The sequence below is a fragment of the Prionailurus viverrinus genome, chromosome B4, assembly GCF_022837055.1.
Source record: "Prionailurus viverrinus isolate Anna chromosome B4, UM_Priviv_1.0, whole genome shotgun sequence".
Classification (NCBI taxonomy): Eukaryota; Metazoa; Chordata; class Mammalia; order Carnivora; family Felidae; genus Prionailurus; species Prionailurus viverrinus.
Genome location: NC_062567.1, coordinates 135,679,678 through 135,705,202, shown reverse-complemented (window position 1 = coordinate 135,705,202; position 25,525 = coordinate 135,679,678). Strand labels below are relative to the sequence as shown.

Below are 25,525 nucleotides of genomic sequence, written 5' to 3'. Positions count from 1 at the left end.
CGCCCTGCCCGGCTGCTTCAGGAGCCGACCCGCCCTCGGGGACCTCAGGCTCGGGATCCGATGGGGGTGGGCGGCTGGGGGGGATCCGCGCGGCCGGGGGTCTCGAGCGGTCGCCCAGACTGGAGCTGGGGAGGGGCCACCATCGCGGCCGTCGTTATTCAAGCCCCGCCTCTGCCCAACAGCTCCTGACCATTCGCCCCATTCTCGGTCGCTGAGACTGAGGCTGGCGGCGGCGGGGGGCGCGGAGTGGTCCCCGGACTCGGTGACAGGGTCGGGGACCCCGCTCACCGCGCCGACCCGGACCCAGCGTGGCCCCGCGGCCCGCGACGCCCCGGCCCCAGTGCGCCCGCGGGCCCGCGTCTGAGCGTCCGTGGTGTCGCCGCCGGGGGGCAGCATCGGCCCGCGCGCCCGGCTCCTCCCGCGGCTCCCCGCTCCCAGCCGGCCCCGCTCCCGCCTCCGGCTGCTGCGTAGGGCTGGGCCCTGGCCCTCGGGGTCCGGCTCTCAGTTTCCCGTCCCACCGAAAGGGGCGCAGGGGACACCTGGGAGCGACGCTGTTACTCCACTTCTCTTTGAGTCTCAGTTTCCCTGCCTGTGTTCAATCTCCAACGTCCTTTTCCTCTGGGGGCCCTCCCCACGCGCCCGGCCCGGGACAGCGGCACCTGCGCGGCCTCTGATCGACGGGGCGCGCCGACAAAGGGCCCGCGCCCCGGTCGTGGCGAAGGTTTAGGGAACCTGCGAGGATTACCAGGGGATGGGGCAGCGATCTGAGCAGGACTGCAGGGGCACGGGTAGGTCAGGTAGCTAGAGTTCCCGCCCGGGGCTTGGCTAGGTGGGACCCAGGTCTGGAAGCAACCTAGGTGGTTGGTCTGGAAGCAACCGCCGCCGCCCTCCTCCCAGCCCCGCGAGTCTCGGGTCCCAGCGGGTCGTCGGGAATTAAGCGCTTCCCAGCTCCCTCCGCGCGCCCAAGGGTGGCACGCTCGAGGGCGTCCCGGGGCTGTGAGCGCGCGCAACAAGGGCTTGGCCAGGACAGCTGTTAGGCGGCTGGTCACGTTGTGCCCCTCAGGACAGACCGGACTTCGGCGCAGCAGGGTCTGTGGGGCTGGCCACCACTCGGCCCCCCCTCCCCCTGGCCTGTGCCAAACCGGACAGTTCTGAATGTGCGAGGGTTAGACCTCGCGCTCCGGGCTCTGAACGTGAACACTGAGCCGGGCACTGCGGAGGGGACTGAGCAGACTTCGGGGACCTCGGGCAGTGGAAGATGGGACGCAGGGGCCCCCTCCACATCCTCCTCTCCCTCCCCATCGCGGTGCTTAGCGCAATGGCTTCCGCAGGTCATCCAAGCCATCCGCCTGCACCTGGCCGGGCCTGTCCGTCCCTTCCCGGTCCCCTCTGAGTTAGTCTCTCTGGCACCAGCGCTGACAGGCGGGGGTGACCCTGGGTGCCAGGGGAGGGCTGATCGAGGTCTGCCAGAGAAGCAGTGATGCTTGGGTTGAGGGTGTGGCCCAGGAGGCCCCCAAGTGTGTAATTGCTGGGGGGGGGAGGGGAAGCGTGCAAAAGAGGCTATGGGTTGGGTGGTCTCCCCCCCACCCCCCCCTCCCACCAGCGACTGGAAGCAGAGCAGCCATCAAGACCTGTACGGGACGTTCCTCCGGGCCCCACCCCCACCCTTTCGGCCAGCCCCACCGCAGGTGTCTCTTCCCAGACGCACCCTCCCCTGCGGGCCGCCCCCCCCCCTCCGCGCACCCAATCCCCCTCCCCCTGCCCAGTCCCAGGAGGGCGATCGGAAGGGAGCCAGCCTGGGCCGGGGGGTGGTGGGGGGGTGGTGGATGTGTTTGTGTGTCACGGGGGAGGGAGGAGAAAAGGGAGGGGAGAGCCCGGGAGCGAGGGAGAGAGAGCGCGCGGCGAGCGAGGAGGGCGGGCGGGAGGCGGATCCTCCTACCTGGGGCGCGCTCGCTCGCTCGCAGCTCGCTTGCCGGGGCCGCGAGTCACCTGGGGAGGCGGACAAGTGCGGACACATTGGCCGCGCGGCGCTCGGCGAGGCGCGCACGGCCCCAGGCGGCTGCGCCCAGTGGAGGCAGCTCCCTCTCGCCTGCCGTGCTCGGGCCCCGGCCCCCGCCGGCGCTCGCAGGCCCCAGCGATCGCGCAGCCCAGCACCGAGGTCGCGGTCCCCGGCCCAGGTCACTACCCAGGCGCACGCGGCGGCGGCAGCGGCAGCGGCGGCGGCGGCGCCCCGAGCTCACCATGGTGGCAGCGCGCGCCGAGTCCTCGCGCGTCGCCGGCCGCCCGAGCCGCAGCGCCGGCTGAGAGAGGTCCACCGAAGCCCCCTGCCCTTGCCAGCTCCCCGCCCGGCCCGCGCGTCCCCTCCGGTCGCCGCTGTCTATGGCGCAGCCCCCCTCCCTGGATCATGCACAGAAACTTTCGCAAGTGGATTTTCTACGTGTTTCTCTGCTTTGGCGTCCTCTACGTGAAGCTCGGGTGAGTAGCCCCGTGGGCAGGGGCCGTAGCCCCGGGCAGGGGCAGCCGGGAGGGACCGGTTCCAGAGGGTCCCCGCGGAGACGTGGGGCCTGAGGGGGGGCACAGCCGGCTCCTGGGGATCCAAGGCCGGCCTGTGTATCGGACCCTCCCCTCCCCCGGCCCAGCAGGGACGCCCCGGAGCCCCGTGAGCGGCGGGTACTCCCGAAGCGCGCCGGCTCCGGGGCTGCTGGAAGGAAGGCAGGGCGCGCGGGCGGCGGCTAGGCTCGCGGGTAGCGGCGAGCGTGCCCGGCGCGTACTTTCACCTGTTTGGGCTCCAGGCCCTGGGGGTGGGACGCGCCTTCCCTCCCCCGGGCTGCGCTGGGCGCCGAGCCCGGGCCGAGCGCTCGCCGTCTGGAGGGCGCGCCGGGGCCGGGAGCCGGGCGCGTCGGGCGGCCGGAAAGGCCTGGGCGGGCGGGGGGCGAGCACCCCGGCCGCGAGCCTGCAGGCCGGGGCACCTGCCCGGGCCCTTCGACCCTATCCATCACCCGGACGTGTTGAAATTGCCTTGACAACTCGTCCGGCTGGCTCGGGATGGGCCGCGCGGCGGGCCGGCCGCCTCGGGCTCGGTCCGGGGCCCGCGCCCCCGCCCGCCCTGGGCCCTCGGCCCGGCCCCCTCTCGCCGCGCTCGCTGCAGTAGCTGCCCCGAGTCGTATTTCCACATTCCTGAACCCAGCCGAGTCCTTACCTGTTGAGCTGCGATCTCCTTTAGACAGAATCTGCCTCGGCCTCGCTCGAAGTGGGGGGTGGAGGGGCGAGGTGACCGTGAGGGGGTGCGGTGCGCCGTGCTCCGGGGCCCCGCCGCGCCTTTCGCCCCTACTGTGCGCCGCCAGCCGCGGGGAGGCAGGCGGTCCCGGCCGGAGCACAGGCGGCGGGCTGCCCGGCGGGAGGCGGAGACGCGGCTTCCCAGGAGGAGAGGTGGAGGCACCACCGGAGAATCGTCTCGTCTGCCGCCCATCGCCGTCCTTCTGTCGCCCCTTCCGCCGTTTTATAGATGGGGAAACTGAGGCCGGTGGCTGCAGGGGCAGGGCTGGAAGGCCCCGACCTCGCCTCGGCTCTGCAGGCCTGGGCCGGCGTGCCTGCGGCCGCTGGTGGCTCTGTTTGTGGTGGGTCTGGGTGTCCGCGCTGTGTCCCTGGGTGTTTGTTTATGGGCGGTGAGGGTGCCGGCACCGAGTCCGCTAGGGGGTGGGGGTTGGGAGGGAGGCCCGGTTTGGGGATCCCCAGCAGCCCCCGCAGTTCCTCTCTCTGTGCTACCCGGTTCTCAGCTCTAAGGCCTCGTCGGCTCCTGGCGATCCTAGATTAAGCTCCCGTTTTAAGGATCAGGAAACTGAGCAAGGGAGGCCGAGTCGCTTGTCCCCAAGGGTCAGTGGCAGAGCTCAGACTGGCTCTGGCCTCCACCACTGACCACTCCTCCTAACACCCTGACACCAGTTCCTAAACGGGAGCCACCCCAAAGAACATCCACCCCCAGCTTGTGGGCTCTAGGACCCTCACTCCCCACCCCAGGCAGCGGAAGGAGATCCTGATGCCACCGACTTGGGCTCCCAGGGCTGGCTGCAGGGCTCTGAGACCTCCGGGTCCAGCTACCGACTGACGGTGGCTTCCCTCTCCCCACTTTCCTGGGCCTCCCTTTGCCCTCTGTGAAGGAGACTTCAGCTCTGGCCATCCTGAACACGATGGTGGCCGGTGTCTGAGTAGAGAGAGACCAGCCTGTGTGCCCAGGCACTGTGCCCGCCTCTCTGGGAGTGGGCAAGAGAGCCAGACTCTGCCTTCTGCACCAGCCCCCTCCGGAGCCCTGGAGTGGGAGGCTTCTCCCTCTGCTGTGCCCCCTGAAACACGCGCTCTCCCACTCCTGGGGGGAGAGGAGAAAATCTAGTGTCCCCACACCCCTGCGGAACCACATCCAGGAAAGCCAGGGAGCCGCCCTGGGATCTGCTAAGGGGAGGGGCTCTGCCTCTGCCAGTAGGGCAGCCCCTGCCCACCCGAACTGGAGCTGGGGGCTTTGCTTTCTTTGCAAGCCACCTTGGCTGCCCAAAGCCCGGAGGAGGCGGGAGCTGGGCCCAGATGTGACCTGAGGGGCTAATGACTTGGGAGCCCAGTGCATTCAGGGTGAGGTTTTGGCTCCCCCCTCCCCCTCACTCATCGGTGGCCTTGGGTAAGCACTCTAATCTCCCCGGGTCTGCCTCCCTCATCTGCAAAATGGGGTCACAGTAGCACCTCCTTCACCGTACCGTGAAGATTAGTCTTGGGTGCCTGTGTCCTGGGGGTAGGGGTGGGGCCCAATAAACACCTGTGCGCACCAGTCAAGCTCTTCTTATTGTTAATGACCTCGGGATCATAGCCGCTGCCCGCGCCCTGGGGACTCCTCCAGAGAGTGTCTTTCAGGGCCTCAGAATCCCAGGAGTTGGGCTATTAGGGCCCCAAAAGTTCTAACCAAATGTCAGAGATTGTCTGCACTGGGTGTTGGGGGGGTATCCTGTGATCACAGCCCCCCTCCCCCTGCCCACTCCTGTGTGTGTGTGTTTTCGATGTATACTGGGAACCTCCCCCACTCCGGCACACACATTGACGTGCAGCCCCCGGGGGGGCAGGGGGGGTTCAGGCCAGCAGAAATGGAGAACTCAGGCCTCACAATCCCTTTGGCGATCCGGGCCCCAAGAGGAGTTCTGTCTTGGATTTTCAGCAATTTCGAAACAAACGGCTTTGGGGAGTCACGGTTCCTCACCCTGGGACCGAGCCCGCTCCAAGCGGCAGCCCTTGGAGGAGGCCAAGCCGGGGCAGGGACAAGCCGTTGGAATCTGGGCACCCCTCTGCCCACTGAAAGTGGGGTCACAGGAAGTCCCAGGATGAGCCCAGCTCCGTTCCTGCCTCCTCCCCCTGGGGGAGGGGCCCAGTGGAAAGAGGTGAAGGAGACAGCCCCCTCCTTCTGGACGCCTGCCGGGGGTGAATCTCCATGTCAGGTCTAGAAGCCCGGGGTCCTTGGCCATATCACACAGACCTCTCTTTTCTTGTCCCCTCCCCTGCCTGGTGCTTTCGCCCCAGCTGATGGGGGTCTACACTGCATCCAGAAGATCACTCGTATGTAGCCAGGCTTGGCAGACAATAGGAGGTGGGACTCAAAACCTCCAAACAGGAGGTGAGTTTCTGGCCTTTAAAACAAAACTCACTGGAAGAAGGAGGATTGTTTAGAAAGCGTAACCTTGCGGATCTGCTTCTCCCGATACTTATTCCAACCAACGCTTCCAAAGAAAGCAAAAGAAGCGAGATGGGGAAGCCAGAGCTGGGGGCCTCTGTGCACCAACCAGGGGTGCCTTCTTCGCTCTCAGCCCCTCCCAAGAGGCGCCGAGGCAGGACCCTACAGAAACACCAGTGCGCATGTGCACAGGTGAGCCCTGCCTGGCTGGGCCTGGTGGGTTAGCCCGAGAGCCAGCGACTCACGACCCGCCTAACCAAATCCAGGGGCGCGCGCGGGCAGAGGTACAGCGCACACAGTGCATCTGTGAGCACACACCTGCGCCCTCAGACGCGCCCACGCTCCCGCGGGCACACACAGGCACATGCAGGGACATGTATGCGAACACGAGAACAGATTGCCGAGCACAGCCCCCCAAGAGGAGCGCACGCCCTTACGCGGTTATCCCGCTGGTGCCTCCCCCCCCCCTCCCCCAGGTGCACCTTCCAGAACCGGCCAGAGCTGTGTGGTTCGCCGAAGTTGGGCGGGGAAGGGGGGGGGGGTACGGGCCTAGGCAGTTTGGGCAAGCCTTGGGGGCGGCTCCTGTCTCACGCTCCGGTCAGCCTCCCCTTTAAAAAACCCGCCCGCAGAGGAGGCGGATGTAGGGGCGGCCCGTCCAATGGCAGCTGCGCGCCTCGAGAGACTTGGAGACTCGAGCCAGAGCGAGCGACAGAGCCGGTTCCGACCGACCGACGGACGGAGGGCTAGACGGCCGCCGAGGCGCACCCGCTACCCACTTGCCGGTCCCCCGGTCCCGCGCTCCAGCCCCAGCGCCCGCCGCCGTCCCAGCCCCAGCTGCAACGCGATGCTCGGCCCTGGCGGCGGGGCACGGACGAATCCTGCGCCGGGGCCCGCGCGCCCGGGTGCCTAGCGCCTGGTGTCGCCGCCCCACCTCGGGGAGGGCCGCGGAGACCCCGGCCTCAGCTGGCCCAGGCGCGCCGCCCGCGGGGCCCGCCAAGCCCTTCCAGGAGCGCCGGCCCACCATGCTCCTGCTGTCTCCGCGCGGCGCGCTCCTCTCCGTGTATTGCCCGCAGATCTTTCTGATCCTGTCCAGCGGCAGCTACCTGTGAGTGCCGCGGGCCGCACGCGGGGTGGGCGGGGTGGGGAGAGCCCGGTCTTCGGCCTCCAGCGCTGGAGCCGGACGGGCAGGAAGCTCGGCAGCGGAGTCTCTGGGCGGGGCACCGGGTGCCCGACGCGCTCGGCAGCCCGGGGACTTTGGGTCGTCTCCTCGGCCTGAGCCGCCGAGGTGGAGGGCTTGGGGGGCGGCTGCAGCAGTGAGAAATGACGGCTGTGGGGTCAGAGAGAGCGGGGCCCGCGAGAGGCCCTAGCGCCGGGGTGGACCAGACTGCGCGCACGGAGCGCGAGGGCCGGAGCGCGCGCGGCGGCGCGGGGATTCCCTGCGCGTCCCACCCGAGTCCTGGACCAGCGGGATAGCCCGTCTCCTTTATAAGTCCGCGAGGCCCGCACGGCTGCGCCGCACTCGAGAGAGCCGCACGCACGCACCCGCTCCCCCGCGTACCCACAGGCGCACACGTGCACGCTGCGCCCCGCCAGACAGCGCCCAAGCTGTCCTCGGTGGTGCCTGCGGCTTCCCGCGCCTTCCTGCCGCGCTGAGCGGCCAGACCCAGCGACGGGTGACTCCTCACCTGGGGCGAGGGGGACACGCAGCGCGCGTGCGGCTGGCCGAGGTGCGCCCTGGGGTCCGGGCCAAGGCAGCGCGCGGAGCGTGGGCGCGCGTGTGCGTCGGGACGGGCAGCGCCCACCGGGCTCCGGGAAGCTCCAGGCAGGGCCCGGCCGGGCCCGGGAGCCGAGGGGGCGCGTCGGCGCAGCAGTGGCTTCGCCCGATTCCTAATGGGACGCATATGCTCTGGCCTCCGATTTAAAAAGAAGTTTGATTTATGGAACCGCCGTTTGGGGGAATTTAAGCTGGATGCTACTGATTAAACCTCAGAGCTAGCTCTCCCTCCCCTCCCCTGCTCCCCTCCTCCTCCCCCTCCTTTACACGCGGGCCACGTCCGGGGTCGCCTAACGCGGCCAGAGGGGGCAGGCGCTGTCTTCCCGCTCCCTGCGCCACCCCCGCCTCCTCGCGGCCGCAGTCCTAATAAATCGCCGCGCCCCCACCCCCTTTTAATAGAGGCGCAGCCAATTTCTCCTCCAGCTCCTAGGAAATTACTATCCTACCAGTTTTCCTTCTATAAATAGTCGCGCATCTTGAAACAAAAGTTCGCAACCACAGCCAGATGCTGCGAGGCCCGCGGTTTCCCGGGCTGTGGGACATAATTACAAGGTCCAGGCGCAGAGAGCGCTCCAGGCCCGGCGGGCAGCCCCGGCTGCAGAAGCATCGCCTGGGGAGAGGAGTGGGGGGGGGGGGTGGCAGGCCGCCCCAGGCAGGGCAAGGGGCCGGATGGGGACCGCCTGATCGTTGAGGAATCAGGGTAACAAAGTGGCGGGCCGGGAGAGTCCTGCTTTGTGGCATCCCTCCGGGTGAAATGGATCAACCAAGGGGGGCCTTGGAATCCCCGCCTCCAGTTCTCAGAGGTCAGAGGTCGGGAAGCCCCTCCCCTAAACACCCCGCATCTCAATCTTAAAACTAGAGAAGCATCAGCTATTATGCTTTAAGAAATCATTTTTGGAAGCAGCTGGCTGAGGTTTGGCATTATGGGGAGGTGGCCAGGGGTAGGAATCCCGGGGTGGGGGGTGGGGTGGTGGCTGGAGCAGGAATCTGAGAGGGGGAGGTGGGCAGGGGGCTCAGGAGCTGTAGGGGACGAGACCAAGGCAGCAGTGAGGGGTGCCACAGGTGGTGGCCCGTCTGTATCCGTAGACCCCAAGTTTTCCTCCGGGGTTGGCTCCCCCAGTCCAGGCCTGCAGTGACTGCTATCTGTCCCCACACCGGCTCATTCCCTGCGTGTTCACTGCCAGCTTTGTTGGGGAAAATTCTCCGAAGGCGACAGTTTTCCAGACGTTCCCGGGGCAGTGCTGGGGTCCAGAGTAGGTGATGGGAGACAGCAAAGCGGACTCTGCCCCCTCCCCCCCAGCCGGCCCTACCTTCAGCACCCCTGCCCCAACCCCAGCCCGCCTGCCCTTCAGTCCCCTGGGTGGGGAGAAGGGAGGGAGGAAGTGCCGAGGCCAGGCTGTCCCTGAGCAGAGACCAAGTAAGGTGTCCCCAGGAGCAAGAGAAGGGGACCATGACATCTCTGGGATTTCCACCTTGCCTCCCTCCCTGCCCTGTTTGGGTGGGCACAGGGCTGGCTGGGTGGGGAGGATGCCATGGGCGGGAGAGAGCCCCTGCGGTGCAAACGGCACCGGTGAGAGGGACCTCGTGGGTGGCTACGAGCCGGGGCCTGGGTGCAGGTGAGGTGGCCGTCGCGGATGTGCTTCAGAGAACGGCTCGGGGTCAGCGGGAAGCCCACCTCCGTACCGCAGGGATACTTGGCACCGTCAGCCCCGTGGGATCTGAGGATGCCAGGGGCAGGAGGGGCCCCGGGCGGAGGCTTCTTTCTGCTCCAGAGAACTTTCCAGAAGGCATCCCACTGCCGGGATCACAGACACTGGTGGACAATTGATCCTGCCCCTTTCATCTGGGCTGCTCTCCCAGCTCCCTGTCTTGGGCTGTGGTCCGTGCATAGCGAATCCCAGATGCATGCCTGGGCCCCTGCCACTGATTGGGTCGGACGGGTGTGCTGGCCTGGAAGGGCCCTGAGCCCTCCCGCCTGATGCTGAGCTTGGCTGGCGGTGGGAGGCAGCTCTGGCCGGCCTCACCCTTCTCTGTGCCACTGCTGTCGGAGCAGAAGCTTCCGGGGCCGGGGGTGGGGGTGGGGGGGTCAGTGAGGGCCCAAGGGAGGGCAGGTGGGGGGCCGCAGGCCAAGAAGAGGGCCTGCGGTGCCAGTCAGCTGGTGTGGGGGCCTTGTGCCAGGACTGGGCTGGCCTGCTGTCCTGGGCAGGTCCCTTCCGGTCTTGGCCTCCACTCCCAGATGTGGAGGCTGGCTGCAGTGATGCCCCCAGGTCTTCCGGTGCGAGCCTCTCATGGTGACCGCCCGCTCTGGGGAGCTGAGTGAGTCATGGGTGACGGGGCGGTTACTCACCGACCACCTGGCCGTGGGGGGGGCGGGGGGCGCTCACCACTGCCCTGCCGAGGCTGGACCTCTTCCCGGTTCTGCCGCTGTGGCTTTATTGGTGGTGCCAGCCGCAGCCCCAGAAACCCCGTGGGCAGGGCCCTGGGGGGCGGGCATTGCTGAATCAGGCCCCCTCCCCTGGCATTGGGGCCTGTGTGGCAGCAGATGGGGGGCCGCCCGGCTTAGCGTGGACGGGTGTCGCCTTGGGAGGGGCCGCTCCCCGCCTGCAGGCTGCGTCTGTCCAGGTTGGAGGAGAGCTCTGCTGTGTGGCCTCGAGCAGGTCCACGGGCTTCTCTGGGCCACAGTCTCCTCATCCGTCACTTGGCTGGGCCCTCAAGCCGCTGGGATCGAAAGGCATGGGCACGCGGTGGGCGGGGGGGGGGTGGTTAGCGCCGGGAACCTCCAGGGCGTGGGCTGGAGAGATGGGAGTTTGTCCGATCACAAGCGCCCCAGGAGCCTTGCCGTGTGGGCACAGCTCGGCGACCACTAATGGGGGGGGGGTAGCCTCCGGAGATGACCCCATTCGACCCTCTGTGTGTGTGTTGGGGGAGGAAGGGCCAGGAGGGGAAGGCGGGTCCCCATGCCCTTCCTCCAGGTCCCGGTGTGGCCCGGCATCACGTGGAGGCCTGCATTTTCTCATCGAGTTTCCCTGGAATCTTCCCTGATCCGGGGTCCCATCCCTGTTCCTCCTCCTACTGTCGGGGTGCCTTCCGTAGCCTCCCTGTGTCCCAGTACTGGAACCCAGGCGTCTTAGAGTGGCTGTGAGGATCCAGAAAGCCGATGCAGAGACGTGCTCAGCCGGGTGCTGGGTACACAGTAAGTGCTCAAGAGATGACACTGCTCAGCCACGAGGAACAGGGAGGCTGGCCACCCATGAAGCAGCAGAAGGTGTGGTGGCTGTGTGCGGGGGAGAGTGTTGAGTTCTCTGGGGGGGGGGTCTAAGAGGGCTTCCTGGAGGAGGCGGTGCCTAGAAAAGGGGAGGAGTTGCCTAGACAGTAAGCTGGAACACAAGAGAGACTCTGGAAGAAGGAAGAACGCATTCGCCCAGGGTTCCTCCTGAGAGAGCCTCATGGAACCTTGCCGAGACAGGCAGATGGGTTGTGGGGGCCCCGCGGGGAGGCCCGTCGAGGTCACACAGGTCCCAGAGGAACAACCCCCACCCCCCCCACCCCCGATCCCAGAATCGCTCTGACAGTGCCTCTGAGGAGAAATGCTCCAACAGAGAAAGGCGTCCCCCGATCCCTGGGTCTCATCCTCCAGGGAGAGATGCTCTTCGGGGAGCAGACCATCACGAAGGGAGGTCATTTTTGAGGCCCTCACTGCACATTTTTTGCACATTTGGCTCTTCCAGGGCCACTGACCACAGCCTAGCAAATCACACTCCCTGCCCCTGCCTTTCCACCCCTGCCATGTCCCCCCGAGCCTCGCGCCAGCCTTCGGCGGGGGCAGGGGGCTGGGGCTCTGCAGCCTGTGGGGAGCCCGGAACCCCTACTGGGGGCCTGGCCCAAGGCTCTGTCATCAGACTAGGCTGAGCAGAGTCTGAGGGTGGTGGCAGGGGAGGTCTTGACTGTGGAGACCCAGACCCTCTGTCGGCTCAGGCTGGGGGGGTGCCTGAACGGCGCCCCTCTCGGGGCCTGTCTCGCCCCAGGGCAGATGGAGGGGCTTCAGCAAGCTGCCTCGGAGCCTCCACTTTTCCTGGCCCTGGGTCCGGCTCAGATAGGGCTCGGCACCCCCGCCCCCTGCCCCCCCAGCAAGGGACAAGAGGCCGGGAGCCCTCTCTTGTCAGATGAAACCTCGGCCCGGGGCTCCCTCAGCCTGATGAAAGGGTCATTGTGTGGTGCGGGCCGCCCGCTGGCCAAGGACAAAACGGCCGTTTGTCCTCCTTCCCTGGCGCGGGGCTGGGGCCTCCCCTTGGGCTGGCTAGCAGGGTGGGGGTGGGCACAGGTGCGCTCCCTCCTCCCTTTCTCCATCTTCCCGGCCTCCGTCCCCGGAGCCGCTCAGCCTGCCTGGGGCCCCTGCCAGTCCTGCCCTCAATGCGGGGTGTCCTCACCCTCCGAGCGGGGGGCCCCAGGCCTGGGCCAGTCTGCGGTTGGCAGGGAAGCGGTGAGCTCCCCGGCACTGGAAGCATACAAGCAGATGCTGGGCCAGGGCCCCGCCTGGAAGGGAGCCAGCACTCACGGGGCCTCTGTGCCAGGCGGCCGAGGGGTCGGCCCCCACGGTGACCGAGGATGCGGAGGCCCCCGAGAGGTCGTGCCGGAGCCGGTGGCTTCTGAGCACCGACGATGCCACGAAACGCTCCGTCTGAGGGTGTGGCATATGCACTAAAGCCGTGCAGCCCGAGTGGCCGTCCTCCCGCTGACCCTGAGCGGGACGGGAGCAGCGCCACGTTCCCCGGCCGCAGCTCCCGGGGCATCGGCACCTCCTGGTGGCCCCATCCCGAAAACACCTGTGGCAGAACCCCACCCCCAAGGCCACCCCGGTTTCCGACCCTCCTCCAGAGAGGTTCCCTGTGCTGGAGCCTGTGCCCAGCGGGAGCTGCGAACAGGCAGGGCCCCTGAGGGAAGGAGCCTTGGGACAAGGTGGGTGGTATCTGGATCCCCCCCCGCCTCCCCCCTTCCGATGAAGCGGGTGTTGGTGCTGCTGCAGGGTGCGGGGCCCACCACGCCGAGGGGTCCAGAGCTGAGACTTAGGCGCCCAGAGGAAACGCTCCTCCAGAAGGATTGCCCGTCCGGCAGACTCCTGACGGGGGGGCCCAGGGCTCTGCATCCTACTCCTGGAAGACTCAGGTCCTCGCAGAGGGGCCCTTCTGTCACCGGACTGATGGGTGCGCGCCAGCTGGGGTGGCCACCCACTTGGGAGGTGGTGAAGTGGGGATTACGAGGGTCAGAGCGCCGAGTAACTCCCTAGGTCGCACGCAAGGGGGCTGAGCTTGGATTCGAACCCAGGTCCGTCCGGCTCTCAGGGCCGTGCTGCCGATTCCTTCTCGCTCACTGTCCGTGACCTCGAGTGGGAAGAGAGACCAACTAATCCAGCTGGTTAGAATTATCTAATGGCCAGGCGTCATGAGGCGCTGAGCGAGGGCCCTCTCTCTGTCTCTGTCCCCCCCCCCCCTTTCTTCCCCTGTCCCTACCTCCACACGTTCAGATTCGGAGCCAGAGGGACAGCTTTCCTTGGGGGGGGGGGGTGGGTGCGGGAACCAAGAGCACCTCAGATTTCTGCCCCGGGCTGCTAACCCAAGGGGCTCTGAGGCCGGCTTGAGGGGAGAGAGAAGGTGGTCCCAGCTGGCCAGCTCATGGCCTCCGCTGGGTCAGCACGTGAATCGTTGCCTCATGCCATGGACTTCAGGCAGCCTTGGGGACACCACCGCCCTGTTCTGCCTTGGCTTGTCCGTGCGGGTGATGGGGCTGGACGCTGCAGGGCCCCTGCTCTCCCCGCCTCCCCTTCTCTCCAGCCCTTGCCTCCACCTTCAACTTACCCTTCACAACAGCGGTTCCGGCAGCCCCCGGCCCGGTGAGCAAGGCTGGCCGTGTCAGCGGGTGTAATGGGGACTTCCTTCCCTGTCATTTACCCAAAGCCCTGCGGTGCCCTACACGGCAGGGGCCGCTGACCCGCTATCCCAGCTGCAGTGAGGGTGGGTCAGGGGAGACCTGGGCCCTGAAGAACGTGCTGGGGAGAGTGGCATTCTCGGCCGAGGGGTGGATGGCTGTGGGGCGGGCGGGGGGAATGGGGAGTGGGGTCACAGCGCTGGGGTGGGGGGCAGCCCCGGGCGTGGGGAGCCACGGGAGGGAAGGTTTTAAGCAGGGCAGGGATGAGCAGTTTCATCCTGAGCTCAGGAAGGACCGCGGGCGTGGGTGGACCAAGCCAGGGAAGTGGGGAGGGGGCTGGTCCTGCCCCTGTCCCCCCCCCCCCATATCTGATGCAGGTGGGGCAGAGGAGAGGGACAAGATTCCCCAAGGCAGGGCCTACGGGATGAATTGGGGGCAGAGTGCGGGCGAGGGGCCCTCTGCCCACAAATGGTTGCGGTTTCGAGTTGGCCCCCACCCCAGCACCCAGGACCCCGCACAGCACTCGGCGCTAAGTCGGTGCCCAATAAACACCGTGAATGGTCAGATGGCTGCTCCCGTGTCTGCGTCCCGGCAAGACCCATTGACCCGGTCAGGATCCTCTTGCCCAGTGGATGGCAGAGGCCTCCAGGCCCCAGGTGTGCTGGCCCCCAGTGCTTGTGGGCAGGCACAGCGGGGGGGGGGGGGGAAGGGGGGGATGGGCCGGTGGGGGGGGGACTTCCTGGCTCCCTGACTCACGTCTTCCCAGGGTGACTGCATCACTGGCGGGGATCACGGGGAATTTCCAGGTGCTGCCGACACGCCCCCCCCCTTTGGAAGCAGCCGCTTCTATCACCTGCCATCCCCGTGTTCCCTGGAGGCCCGTCCTGCGTGCCCATCCACCCATGTGAGGCCCTGTGGTGGGCTGAGGTGCCAGCTGGCCGCACCTGGGGGCCAAGCCCCCCTCACAGCCCCGGCAGAGTCACCTGCGGGCACGGCCCAGGCTCGTGGGATAGGCTAGGGTGCCAGCGGCCGGCCTGCGGAGGGTGCCCAGGGAGGATGTGCGCGGGGTGGCAGGGTGGGCTAGTGTCACGGGAGCACGGGACAGGGAGGTGGCAGCCTGGCTCTGGAGGCTCACCCTGTCCCCAGTAGCTCAGGGCACTCAGGCTTGGCCCGTCACGCAGGGCGTGGGGGACCCCGAGGGCACGGGCCCTGGAGATGCCAGGTGGAGACTGCTGTTGGTCAGCGTCTGGGAAGGGGTGCTGGGCCGAGGGCTGAGAGCTGCCCCAAGGCCCCAGCGTATCATCTGTGTCAGACCCTGCCTGGGCCACCCCTGCGTGATCGGGCTTTGCTCACGGCTGTGGCTCCTGGAGGGGTGAAGCCGCACCCGCCTCGTTCCTTTATTTCTCTTCGGGCAGGTCCAAGAACCACGAGGCAGGGAGTAAGGTGTGACGATCCCATTGGACAGAGGTGGAGGCTGTGGAAAGGAGGGGTGGGGCAGGACTCCAGGCCACTCACTTAAGGCAGGGCGAGGGTGGGGGGCTGCTGAGCCCCGGGGAGGTGTACTGGGGGTGCGAGGCTGGTGAGGGGTGCAGTGGGCTGCTCCGGGGCAGGGGTGAGCACCCTGTCCCGTGAGGCATCCAAGCCGAGGCGGTTGGCTGGGGTGGCCCCGGTGGCCCAGAATTCTCAGAGGGAGCAGTGGGATGCTCAGAAAGGGAGGTGGGTGGTGAGCGAGCCACGTCTGGGGTGTCCTGGCCCAGAGGGGTCCCCGGTTTTGACGAGAGCAGATGGCAGGGCGGTGGAACTGGGGAGAGCCTGGGTGGGGCCGGGCTCGTTCTCTGCTCTGCGGTGCTGTGTGGCCCAGGCAGGCCCCCGCCGCCATCCAGTCCCGGAAGGGGGCCCCTCCGGGGCGCTGGCCGGAGGCACAGCCCCAGGACCGGGAGCTCAGCCCTGCCCTGGCGTCTGCACAGAGGAGACTTCTCAGTGTCCTCTACCTGTGGGGACTCAGCCCCTGACCCCACTGCTCAGACCATGTCTGTAGCAGCCAGGAAGGCTGAGGTGCTGGCCGACCCATCAGGCGCCCAGACTGCCAGCCTGGCCATGGGCCAGACTCCCTGCCAGCTCCCTCCCACCTGTTCCCCTTGCCTGGCTGTCCATCCACCTGTCCTGAGGCTTCAGGTTGACATCCCGGTCACCCAGGACTGCAGGGTGCCCCAGGGTCTGACAGATCTGGGGTATTAGGGCCTAGGCCAAGGGCCAGGGCTAGGGGTCTCGTCCCTGCTCGGGCCTCAGCTCACGACGTGGCTTCCATTGCCACGGGTCGGCGTCCCCATCTGCACCATGGAAAATGAGGACACAGGTCAGGGTCAAGGCCTGGGAAGGTCCAGAGTATAGCAGAAAGAGCCGGAAGTGTGTCCATGGCCAGGACAGGTGTCGCTGAAGGTCAGCCCCCCAGCAGCCCCCTCGGGAGGCTGGTGTAGATGTGAGCACGCGGGGAGGGAGGAAAGAGGAGACACCGGGGCAGGCTTCTCGGAGGAAGAGGCACCAAGCTGGACCTGGCTGCTGGGAGGGTCTGGGTGCCTCTAGCCTTGCTGGTCAGTGTGACCTGAGCCCAGGAGGGTCACGACGGGTCCTGCCTGCCCAATAGAGATCTGGAAGGGTCTGAGGCCGCAGGTCAATGACCTGGGGTTTTGGGGTCACGGTGAGTGAATGGGGTTCTGATTTCACTGACTTAGCAGGTATGGGGGCTGGATGGACCCTCCAGACCCTATGCCCTTTCATCCGTCAGCTCCCCGAACCGGGCACAGGATAGACAGAACCCCCGGGCTGTGCTGGCCCATCTCTGGCAGCCTCGGCCCCGCCCGAGACCCCCGTCCACCGCCTGCTTTCTCCCAGGATGCCTGGTTTCTCTCCAGGGTGGGGTCCCAGAATGCCAGGCCAGGAATGCCAGCTATGCGGGGAGGGCGGGCGGGCGGGCAGCCGCCCGCCGGGGGCGCGAGGGAGCAGGTGGACGCTCCGCTCTCTTCCCCGGGAACACTGCGGGCAGTGAGCTGAGCCGGGCAGTGGGCTGGAAAGATTGCAGCAGGCAGGACCCACGGAGGGAGCCGGCCTGCACGCGCCCCACCTACGAGCAGGGGCTGTTCTGCCCATCGGACAGATGGGCAGACTGAGACCAGTGAGAGTCGGCGGCCGAGCAGACCTCCGACCCAGGAGCCCCAAGCCCAGAGAACCCTCTTTAGGATGCAGCCACAGGTACCTAGATTGTCGCTTCACTCCCTCACCACACGCGCAGATGGGAAACTGAGGCCTGGGCAGGGCAGGAAGGGGCAGAGGGATGGCTTTCTTTCCCAGCTGAGCCCCCTCCTGCCTCCGGCCCTCTCTCTGGGACACCCCCCCTGCCCACCACCCATGAAGCTCCCTTCGGGGTGCTCTCTCAGAGCCCCAGTGTCCTCATCTATAAAGGGTGCAGTGGGGGTGAGGTGGGACAGTGTGGGGGACGCCACTCATGAAGGGTGGTCATGTTGGCTTGTCCCTCCCCTGCAGGGCCCCCCAACCCCCTTCGAAGTTCTTCCCACCCAGGCCAGCAGGGGGGAGAAGCCATTTGCCAAAACAGGGCTGTTAGGCCCTATTTTCAGATTGGAACACTGAGCCTCAGAGCAGTGAGGTCCGGGAAGGTCCCCAAGCCCCATGCCTCCCACTGAACTGAGCCTAGAGCCCCAGCAGGGGAAGACGAGCAGACGAGCAGGTGTAAGGAACGCCAGGACAGGTGGGCTGAACACCACCGGGCCTTTGCACCAGCTGTGTCCAGCTCGGCCCCGGCCGTTCCAATCTGTCCCGCTCCTCCCCACAGGGGAAGGCTGCGGGGACCCTGCTGGTCCCAAGCTCTGGCACTGTGATGGTGGCTTGGAGGGGGGCGTGGTCTGCAGAGTGACCCCAGACCTGGCAGACATTCTTATCCCCGTTTGACGTGTGGGAGCACCGAGGCCACACCGGCCGCTGCCCCGCGGGACTGCTGGGCTCCGGAGCCGGAGAAGAGCCTCTTCCGGGAAGGGCTGGGCCGACCCCTGCCCACCTGAGGGAGACGCTGGTGGGGACCCACTTTAGGTGGGCGTGGGGGCCGGCTGCCATCTTCCCAGGTATTTGCCAAGTTACTTCCTGGACAAGTGGACCCAGGCCCGCCTCCCTGGCTGATCGCAGATAATTAGAACATTCTTCAAATATTTTGCCGGAGGATGCCCGAGAAGGAAGAGTTATAAAGCGCCCCGGGCCAGGAGCGTGGGCTGCAGGAGCTGTGGGCAGCCAGGCCAGGGCCAGGGATGGGGCCCCAGAGGGAGACCGGGGATCCGGCCCAGGCCCGGCCAGCCTGTCCCCACCTCCCGGGGAGCTGGGGCAGGGTGGGGGCTCACGGTCAAGGCCGGCTCACGGCTGGGGAGGGTGCTAGGCCGTGTGCGGGGATCCCTGCGCTGGGGAGCTCACAGCCGGTGGGGGCGGACAAACCCTACCCCAGATAGCTTTCGGAAAAGCCTGAGGGGGTCAAGCACCCCCCGGCCCCCTGGGGGGGGCAGGCGGGCGAAAGGGTCTGTGGAGGAGGGGCTCTACGGCGCATCTGGAAGGAGAAGGAAGGTGCAGGGGCGGCGGGGTACGGAGTGATGTGGGCGGAGAGGGAGCGATAAGGGGGTGCCCGGGGCCACCCTCGTGGCTGACACCCGCAGCCGGGGTAGCTCAGCACCCAGAAGCCCCGCTCAGGCTCCGAGGCCGCCGTCCCGCTGTGTTGGGCAGGGAGGTGGGCGGCCCCGGAGGGCAGAGGGTGGGGAAACCCTTTCTTATCACTGCTGACCTTCCTAAAAGTGGTGCCTACCACCTGAGGACGTGGGGAGACCGGGAGGACCCAGGGAGGGGGAGACGTCCCCCCCTCCGGCTCCTGCGGCTTGTGGGGGGTGGTGAGTCTGGGATGTTGAGGTCCAGCTCCGTCATGAGGTCTGAGTTCTGGGAAGTACTTGGATGCTGCGTCTGTGTCATGGCGTGCCGTCCTGGTCCCAGCCTAGGGAACATTCCCAGGATTCTGTGGTTGGTTCGGGGCAGGGGCTCCTCCGACCCAGGAGCCTGGGGTGGGGGGTGGGCTGCAATGCGGCTGCTGCTCAGGCCAGAGAGAGGGTACAGAGGATGGTGACCGGCCTGGCACGGGGTCCCCGCCGTGGTGGGGCCGGGTCCCCTCTACTGGGGCATTGCGAGCTTGGGCTGTGGTTTGTGGGGTCGGTTGCTGGGGAATTTGTAGGAGAAATGGAATACTGAGGTCGAGGTGCCTGGGTCCTGCGGCCTCCTCAGGACACTCGGCCACATCCGTGGCCATAGTTTTAAGGCCCTGTGCACGGATCAGAGGGCTCGAGGCTTCCTTGGGATCTGAGAGGCCCGTCTGCCACGCGGTCCTGGGCTCGCAACGACACGATTTCTCACTGGCTTTTTTTTTTTTTTCCAACTTTTTTTTTTTTTTATTAATTTTTTTGGGACAGAGAGAGACAGAGCATGAACGGGGGAGGGGCAGAGAGAGAGGGAGACACAGAATCGGAAGCAGGCTCCAGGCTCCGAGCCATCAGCCCAGAGCCTGACGCGGGGCTCGAACTCACGGACTGCGAGATCGTGACCTGGCTGAAGTCGGACGCTTAACCGACTGTGCCACCCAGGCGCCCCTGTTTTGTTTTTTTTTTTGAGAGAGAAAGAGAGAGAGTGCAAGCAGGGGAGGGGCAGAGAGAGAGAGATTGAGAATCCCAAGCAGGCTCCCCACTGTCAGTGTGGAGCCCGACCTGGGGCCCGAACTCACGGACCGTGAGATATGACCTGAGCCGAAACCAAGAGTCAGGCGCTTGACCGACCGAGCCCCCCAAGTGCCCCTCTCTCTGGCTCTTGAACAAAAGAGGCAGAGCGTGTCGCGCCACTGGCAACGCACAAGGGATCAAAGCCCTTTGGAGGATGGAGGAGGAAGGCTCTCCAGGTAGACAAGTGACCACCCCCCAGCTGTCTTGGGGGTCAGGGACAGGGATGATGAGGCAATTGACCAGTCGGGGGGCGGGAAGGGTGGGTCCCAACCCCTGTTCCCTCCCACCCTCCCTGAGCTACTCAGCAGGTGGCTGGACAGCACGGCTCTGATCCCGGGTCCCCACTGACGCCCCCATCTGACTCCTCTCTGGGCCTCAGGCTCCCTGGCGGTGAGGTGCCCCAGACGTTGTTACCTGAGGAAGCTGGAGGAGGGAGGCTGCCCCCAGGGGGCCCCCAGGCTGGGCTTTGCAGGAGTGGCGGCCAGACCAAGACGGGGTCTTAGCTAGAGTGGCCTCGGCCCGGAGCTCTGTCCTCTCCCAGCCTCGGACAGCACTGGGAGGCTGCCTGGCCGGACCTGGCCCCACTGGTGGGCCCAGCCCCTCTGGGCACAGGGCTGGCCAGCAGGGATGGCCGAGAGCACTGGGCCAGGTGCAGGCTGAGAGCAGGAGGGCACCGTCTGGTGAGCGGGCAGTGGCCTCCACAAGCTGCTTCGGGAGGGGCTGGCACCCCTCAGGGGACACACAGACAGGGCATGACGGGTTGATATGTAACGCTCATGTTATTTCTTTTTAAAAAAATGTGTATCTATTTTGAGAAAGTGAGCGAGCACACGCGCGCATGTGTGTGCAAACGGGGAGGGGAGGAGAGAGAGGATCCCAAGCAGGCTCCGTGCTGTCGGCACGGAGTCCCACGCGGGGCTCGATCTCCCAAACCGTGAGATCACGACCTGAGCCGAAACCAAGAGTCGGATGCTTAACCGACTGAGCACCCCCCCCAGAAGCCCCCGTATTGTATTTCTTAAGTGTATTTACTTTAATTTCTGTGAGAAAACTTGGAGTTTTCACTCTGAGTTTGTACTGCATTTTCACTATGAAGTTTGTATTCCAATATTTTGCTTTTTGGTTGAGATATAACGTGCATAACGTACAGACGTCTCGAGTGGACAGCGTGGTGCGTTTTTACATATGCGGGCGCTCATGTAATCCGTTTCTCAGCTTGGGAGAGGGAACAGTCTGGAACCCAGAAGACTCCCGTGGGCCCCTCCCGGTCTGTCCCCAACCCCCCCCCCCTCCCCCCCCAGCTAAGGGTAACTTCTGGCCTCTATGTTGAAGGTGCGTTTTGCGTGGTCTGGGCCATTCCTCCCGTCTGGCTCACGCGTAAGCTGTTTGCCTTTTGTCACTGCTAAAGCCTCCCGCCGTGTGCACGTGCCAAACTGTGTCCTTCGGCTGGTGACGGACGGACGGACACCGGGGTTGTGGTTCCCGGTTTGCGCTGGGGACACCTGTGCTCGTCCCGTGGTAACTGTGAGGGTTTGCTTCACTTGGGTGCGTAGGCCCAGACTGAATCTGCTGCGTCCGAGGGAAGGGCCGATCCACGAATGGACCCAGTCGCGGTGGGTGTGGCGGTGGGTGTGGCCACCCGCCGGCTCCAGAATTGCCAGTTTGAGCGCTGGGCCTCCCGATCGACACAGCTGGTCCCTGATCCCCACGAGGGACTGGATCCCGGTGGCTCGGTGCATGGAGATCAGGAACGGGTCCCCAGGGAGGGTCGACAATGGCCAGGCTTGAGGACCACTCATCACAGGCCAGAATCGTGTCCTCCTCGGAGCCGCTCTGACACACCCCACTTCACAGGTGTGGAAACCGAGGCACGGAAAAGTTAAGAAACTTACCCAAGTTCTCATAGCTACGAGGAGTCAGAGCCAGGGTTCCAACCAAGCTGGCCCGCACCGGTGCTCGTGTCCTAACCTCTGCCCCACCGGCTGCCAGCTGGGTGACCTGCCCAAGGCCATAGCCAGCGTCCCACCCCCTTGGCCAGTTCTGCACCACCTGCTACCTGGCAGTGGCCACCTCGCCCCTCGCCCTCTGGCGTCCCCTAGTCCCAGAGGCGGCCCTGGCCCCTTGGGACCTCTGGCAAGGTAGGAAGATCTCCTATTGTCCCTTGGCACCCTTGACGGAGCCCAGAGCCGGGAACCCGCAGGGAGGCGCGTCCCTGCAGGACTCGTCCTGGCTTCCCGCCTTCGTCCCGAGGCCCCTGAACAGCGCCAGGGGATGACTGAAACGCGAGCGGCCAGCCCGGCTTCTCTGTGCTCGGGGCCACTCAGAACGTCCCTGCCAGCCCTCCCGGGGCACCTGGGTGGGCGGCTGTGGGCTGAGAAGCCGCCCAGGGTGGGGATCTTGCTGCTTGGGGGTGACAGGCAGGCCCATCCTGTGGGCGGGACCAGGGTGCTCACAGCCTGCCCTCACTCCCAAACTGCCGATTATTCCAGATTATTCCAGGATGCGGCCTGCGCTCACCCTCCTCCCTCTTCCCTTCCCCCTTCCTCCCTCTCTTTCCCCCTGCCCCTTCCCCCCTCCTTCCTCCTCCTCCCCACTGCCCCTCCTCCCCTTTCCCTCCACGCTTCCCTCCCTCCTCCCCCCTTCTTTCCCCTCTCCTCCCCTCCTCCCCCTTCCCATCCCCCCTCTTCCCCTCTCCTCCAGGTCACCAGTTTTCAGTTATCACGTAATTTTGCCTCTTTCCGCTCTGGCGGTTTCCTGATGAGGGCCGGTGGCCCAGGGCTGCAGCCCCTGTCCCCCCAGGTGGCAGGAGCATGGCTGAGGGTCGGAGTGTGACAAGGCCAGGCCTTCCCAGGGAGGGCAGCGCTCAGACTCGCGGTGAACGTGTGGGCCGTAGTTGGTGGGGAAGGGACAGCGCGGCTGAGACGGCCAACACCAGCCACAGAAGCCGTCCGTAAATGTGGAATGGTTAATGAGTGACCTTGGAGGATTTCAAGCAAGGGAAGGATGTGAAGCTGTGTTTGGGGACTCGGGAGTGGGCACAGCTTTCCGCTCGAGGCCGTCCACCGGCACTGGTCATGCACCTGCTGTGTGCGGGGCTCTGGACCCCAGCGCCGCCTTCACCTGAGTTCTGGAAGCAGAGACCGGGCTCTGAGCCTGGCTGTGCAGCCTCAGGCGCGGCCCCCAGCCTCTCTGAGCTGCGGTCTGCACATCTGTGACACGGGGATGCAGGGAGGGCACTGAGACCCAGCAGAGGCCCGTGTTGCCCAAGATGGGCGCTCGGAGTAAGTGTATCTACTACCGTTAGTGGAGAAACGATTTCTGAATTAGCAACCGCATCTGATTATTTATGCTCCTGGCACAAAATAGATTCCCTGATGCCTTTGCTTCGCCTTTGACCCACGCGCTGGCTGCCGGGGGGTGGCCGGGGGCTCTCGTGTCCCCTACTCCGTCAGCCCCGCACGTCCTGGGAAGCGTACAGGCGGGGATCAGCCAGGCAAGGCCCCTCTTGTTCCCTTCTGCCCATCCCACCTGTCCAAGGGCGCAGAAGTCCTGCATATACGCAGGGTTTTTAAAACTTGTGTCCAAAGTCCACATAACATAGGGGCAGCCTGGGTGGCTCAGTCAGCCGAGCCTCCGACTCTTAATCTCCGCTCGGGTCCTGATGTCACTGTTCACGGGTTCGAGCCCCGAGTCGGGCTCCGCGCTGGCAGTGCGGAGCCTGCTTGGGGTTCTCTCTCGCTCCTTCTCCCTCTGCCCCTCCCCTGCTCACACTCTCTTTCTCTCTCTCCCTCTCAAAATAAATAAACCTGAACAATTTTTTTGAATAAATTAAAAAAAAAAAGAATGTGGGGCGCCTGGGTGGCTCAATCAGTTAAGCGTCCGACTTCAGCCAGGTCACGATCTCGCGGTCTGTGGGTTCGAGCCCCGCGTCGGGCTCTGGGCTGACGGCTCGGAGCCTGGAGCCTGTTTCCGATCCTGTGTCTCCCTCTCTCTCTGCCCCTCCCCCGTTCGTGCTCTGTCTCTCTCTGTCCCAAAAATAAAATAAAACGTTGGAAAAAAAATTTTTTTTTTAAATAAAAAAAAAAGAATGTAACTCGGAGGCGTTCTAGTACATTCACGATGCTGTGTGACCGTCACCTCTCTCTGGTTGCCACGCTTTGTCAACGCGCCTCTCAGGCAGGCGGGCGCTCCCCGGGTCCCCTCCCGGCAGCCCCGGGCGACCACTGGTCTATTTTCTGTCCCTGGGGATTTACACCTGTCTTCGGGTCTTGGCGGCAAATACCAAGCAGTGGAATTGTTGGGTCCGAGGGAATTTTCGAGGCTCTTCCTGACGGCTGCCCACGTGGCCGCCGCCTTTTACGTTCCCGTCGGTGCCACACAGTTTCCCCACATCCTGCCAACACCTGTCATTTTCTGTTGTTGTGACTGAAGCCGTCTCAGCGGCCGTGTGGTGGCACGTCACTGGCTTCGGTTTGCGTTTCTCTCGCGAGCGAGCGGGAGTTAGAACCTCCTCGTGTGCTGGTTGGCCGTTTATGGCTCTTTGGAGAAATAGCTATTCGAGTCCCTTGAGCATTTTGGACTTGGATTGCCTTTCTGTTATTAAGATGGAGAAGCTCTTTTAGATGTAATCTTTGAGTATTCACTCATTTGTTCATCCATTTTGCCATTCTGCAAACACTCAGGGATGGCTACAGGGGGAGCCCCCTGCCCCCTCGCCCCGGCCCACCAAGCCCCAGATTTAGCTCTGACCTGGCCCTGCTTGTGGTCTGCTGGGAAGGCTGGATGTGGAAACAGCCACTGTGAGCCCGTGGGGGGCGGGTGGGGGGTTGTTACTCGAGAGACAACGCCCACCACCTGCTTTCTCAGTGCCTGGGGGCCAAGGGGTGTGAGCTCAGGGGGCTTTTCCACTTGGGCACAAGGCTAGCAGAGTTTGCCAGAAAGAAAAAGGCAGAGAGACCGGCACAGGCAGGCATGGCAGGGCGGTCGGAGGTCGGATCCCGGGGGGCCTCTGATTCTACACCAAGGAGCCTAGGGAGCTATGGATGGTCCCTGAGCAGGGGAGTGACATGGCCAGACCTGGGTGCTGGCAGGGGGGCTTTGGGGGCTCCTGGAGACGGGAGACCAGGGCTGCAACATCTGCGTCGGCCCCTGGGATCCCCCCTCGGTCCACTGGGGATCCCCCCCGCTCCAATTCGGAACCCATTTGTCCAAGCTCCTACCCCCAGCAGGGTTCTTACCCCAGGCAGTGAGCTTTGCAGCCTGGAGTCTGCTGGAAGACTTTGGGATTGGGGAGCTGGCTTTTAGCGTCCGGGATCCAGAGCGGGCTCCTGCCCGAGGCCTGGAGGCTGGTTCCCATCCATCTCATTTCCCCGGGTCGGTTTTCTGAGCATCTACAATTACTTTGGGCTGAATTCCCCGGATTCCAGCCCGCTCCCAGCCCAACCCGCCCAGATGATCTTCCTCCATGCCAGCCTCGGGCATTTCTGCCCATTGTGCCCGTGGGAGACCCAGGGGGGTCTTGGCCAGATTAGTGAGTGGGGCGGGCGGGCCGTGGGGATTGAGTGTCGCCGGGCACTCTGGCTACAGCACGTGCTGCGGACTCGTGCCACACGGGGACTTTCCCAGCTGGCTGTGGGTGCCTGGCTGCCCTGGAAAAACACTGCCTCGTTTCTCTCAAGAAAGGGGCCGGCAGCCAGTGGGGAGGAGGAGGGAACTCAGTGGCTCTAGGAGGCCAAGGCCAGGGACATCAGCTTTGGGGAGCCCCTGGTGGTCTCCCTCGTTCCCACCCTTTGCCCCTCGCTAAGCAGGCCTGGCCTGCCGTCTGGAAGCTGGATGCCACTTTGCAACTCAGCCGTTGCCCAAAGGTCTGCCAAGATCACCCCCACCTCCTTCCAGCTTGCCCGCCCTCCTCCTCCGGGCGCTCGAAACCAAATAATGAGTTTTCCAGCCTCTGCGGAAGAACAGTTCGGGGGCCGCTCCGAAAGCTATACAAACTGCCACGTGACCCAGCAATTCCACTCCTAAGACTGTGCCCCAGAGAAGCGGGACAGGGGCTCAGACCAAAGCTTACACGCCCATGTTCGCGGCGGTGCTGTTCGCGGTTGCCGAGAGGTGGGGAGGAACCCCGCGTCCGCTCCCTGGTGCCTGGATCCGTGCAGGGTGGTCCCTGCTTACGATGGAGAAGGATTCAGCTATAAAAGGGCACTGGCACCTGCTGCAAGGGGGCTGAGGCCGGGAAACAGGATGCCAAGTGAAAGGAACCAGCCACAAAAGGTCACACAGCGTGCGATGCCATCGATACGAAAAGTCCAGAAT

The 25,525-nt window shown here is 65.3% G+C and overlaps 1 protein-coding gene across 1 annotated transcript in view; it reads left to right on the top strand.

Annotated features, from left to right (window-relative positions):
* Positions 1-1,988: 1,988 nt before the first annotated feature.
* The window catches only part of WNT7B (Wnt family member 7B), a 49,366-nt gene continuing 25,829 nt past the window's right edge, over positions 1,989-25,525 (top strand). Inside the window, exon 1 of the mRNA XM_047868527.1 lies at positions 1,989-2,475. Coding sequence (XP_047724483.1) covers positions 2,405-2,475 — 71 coding nt within the window. The 5' untranslated portion in view covers positions 1,989-2,404. The remainder of the gene's footprint in view (positions 2,476-25,525) is intronic.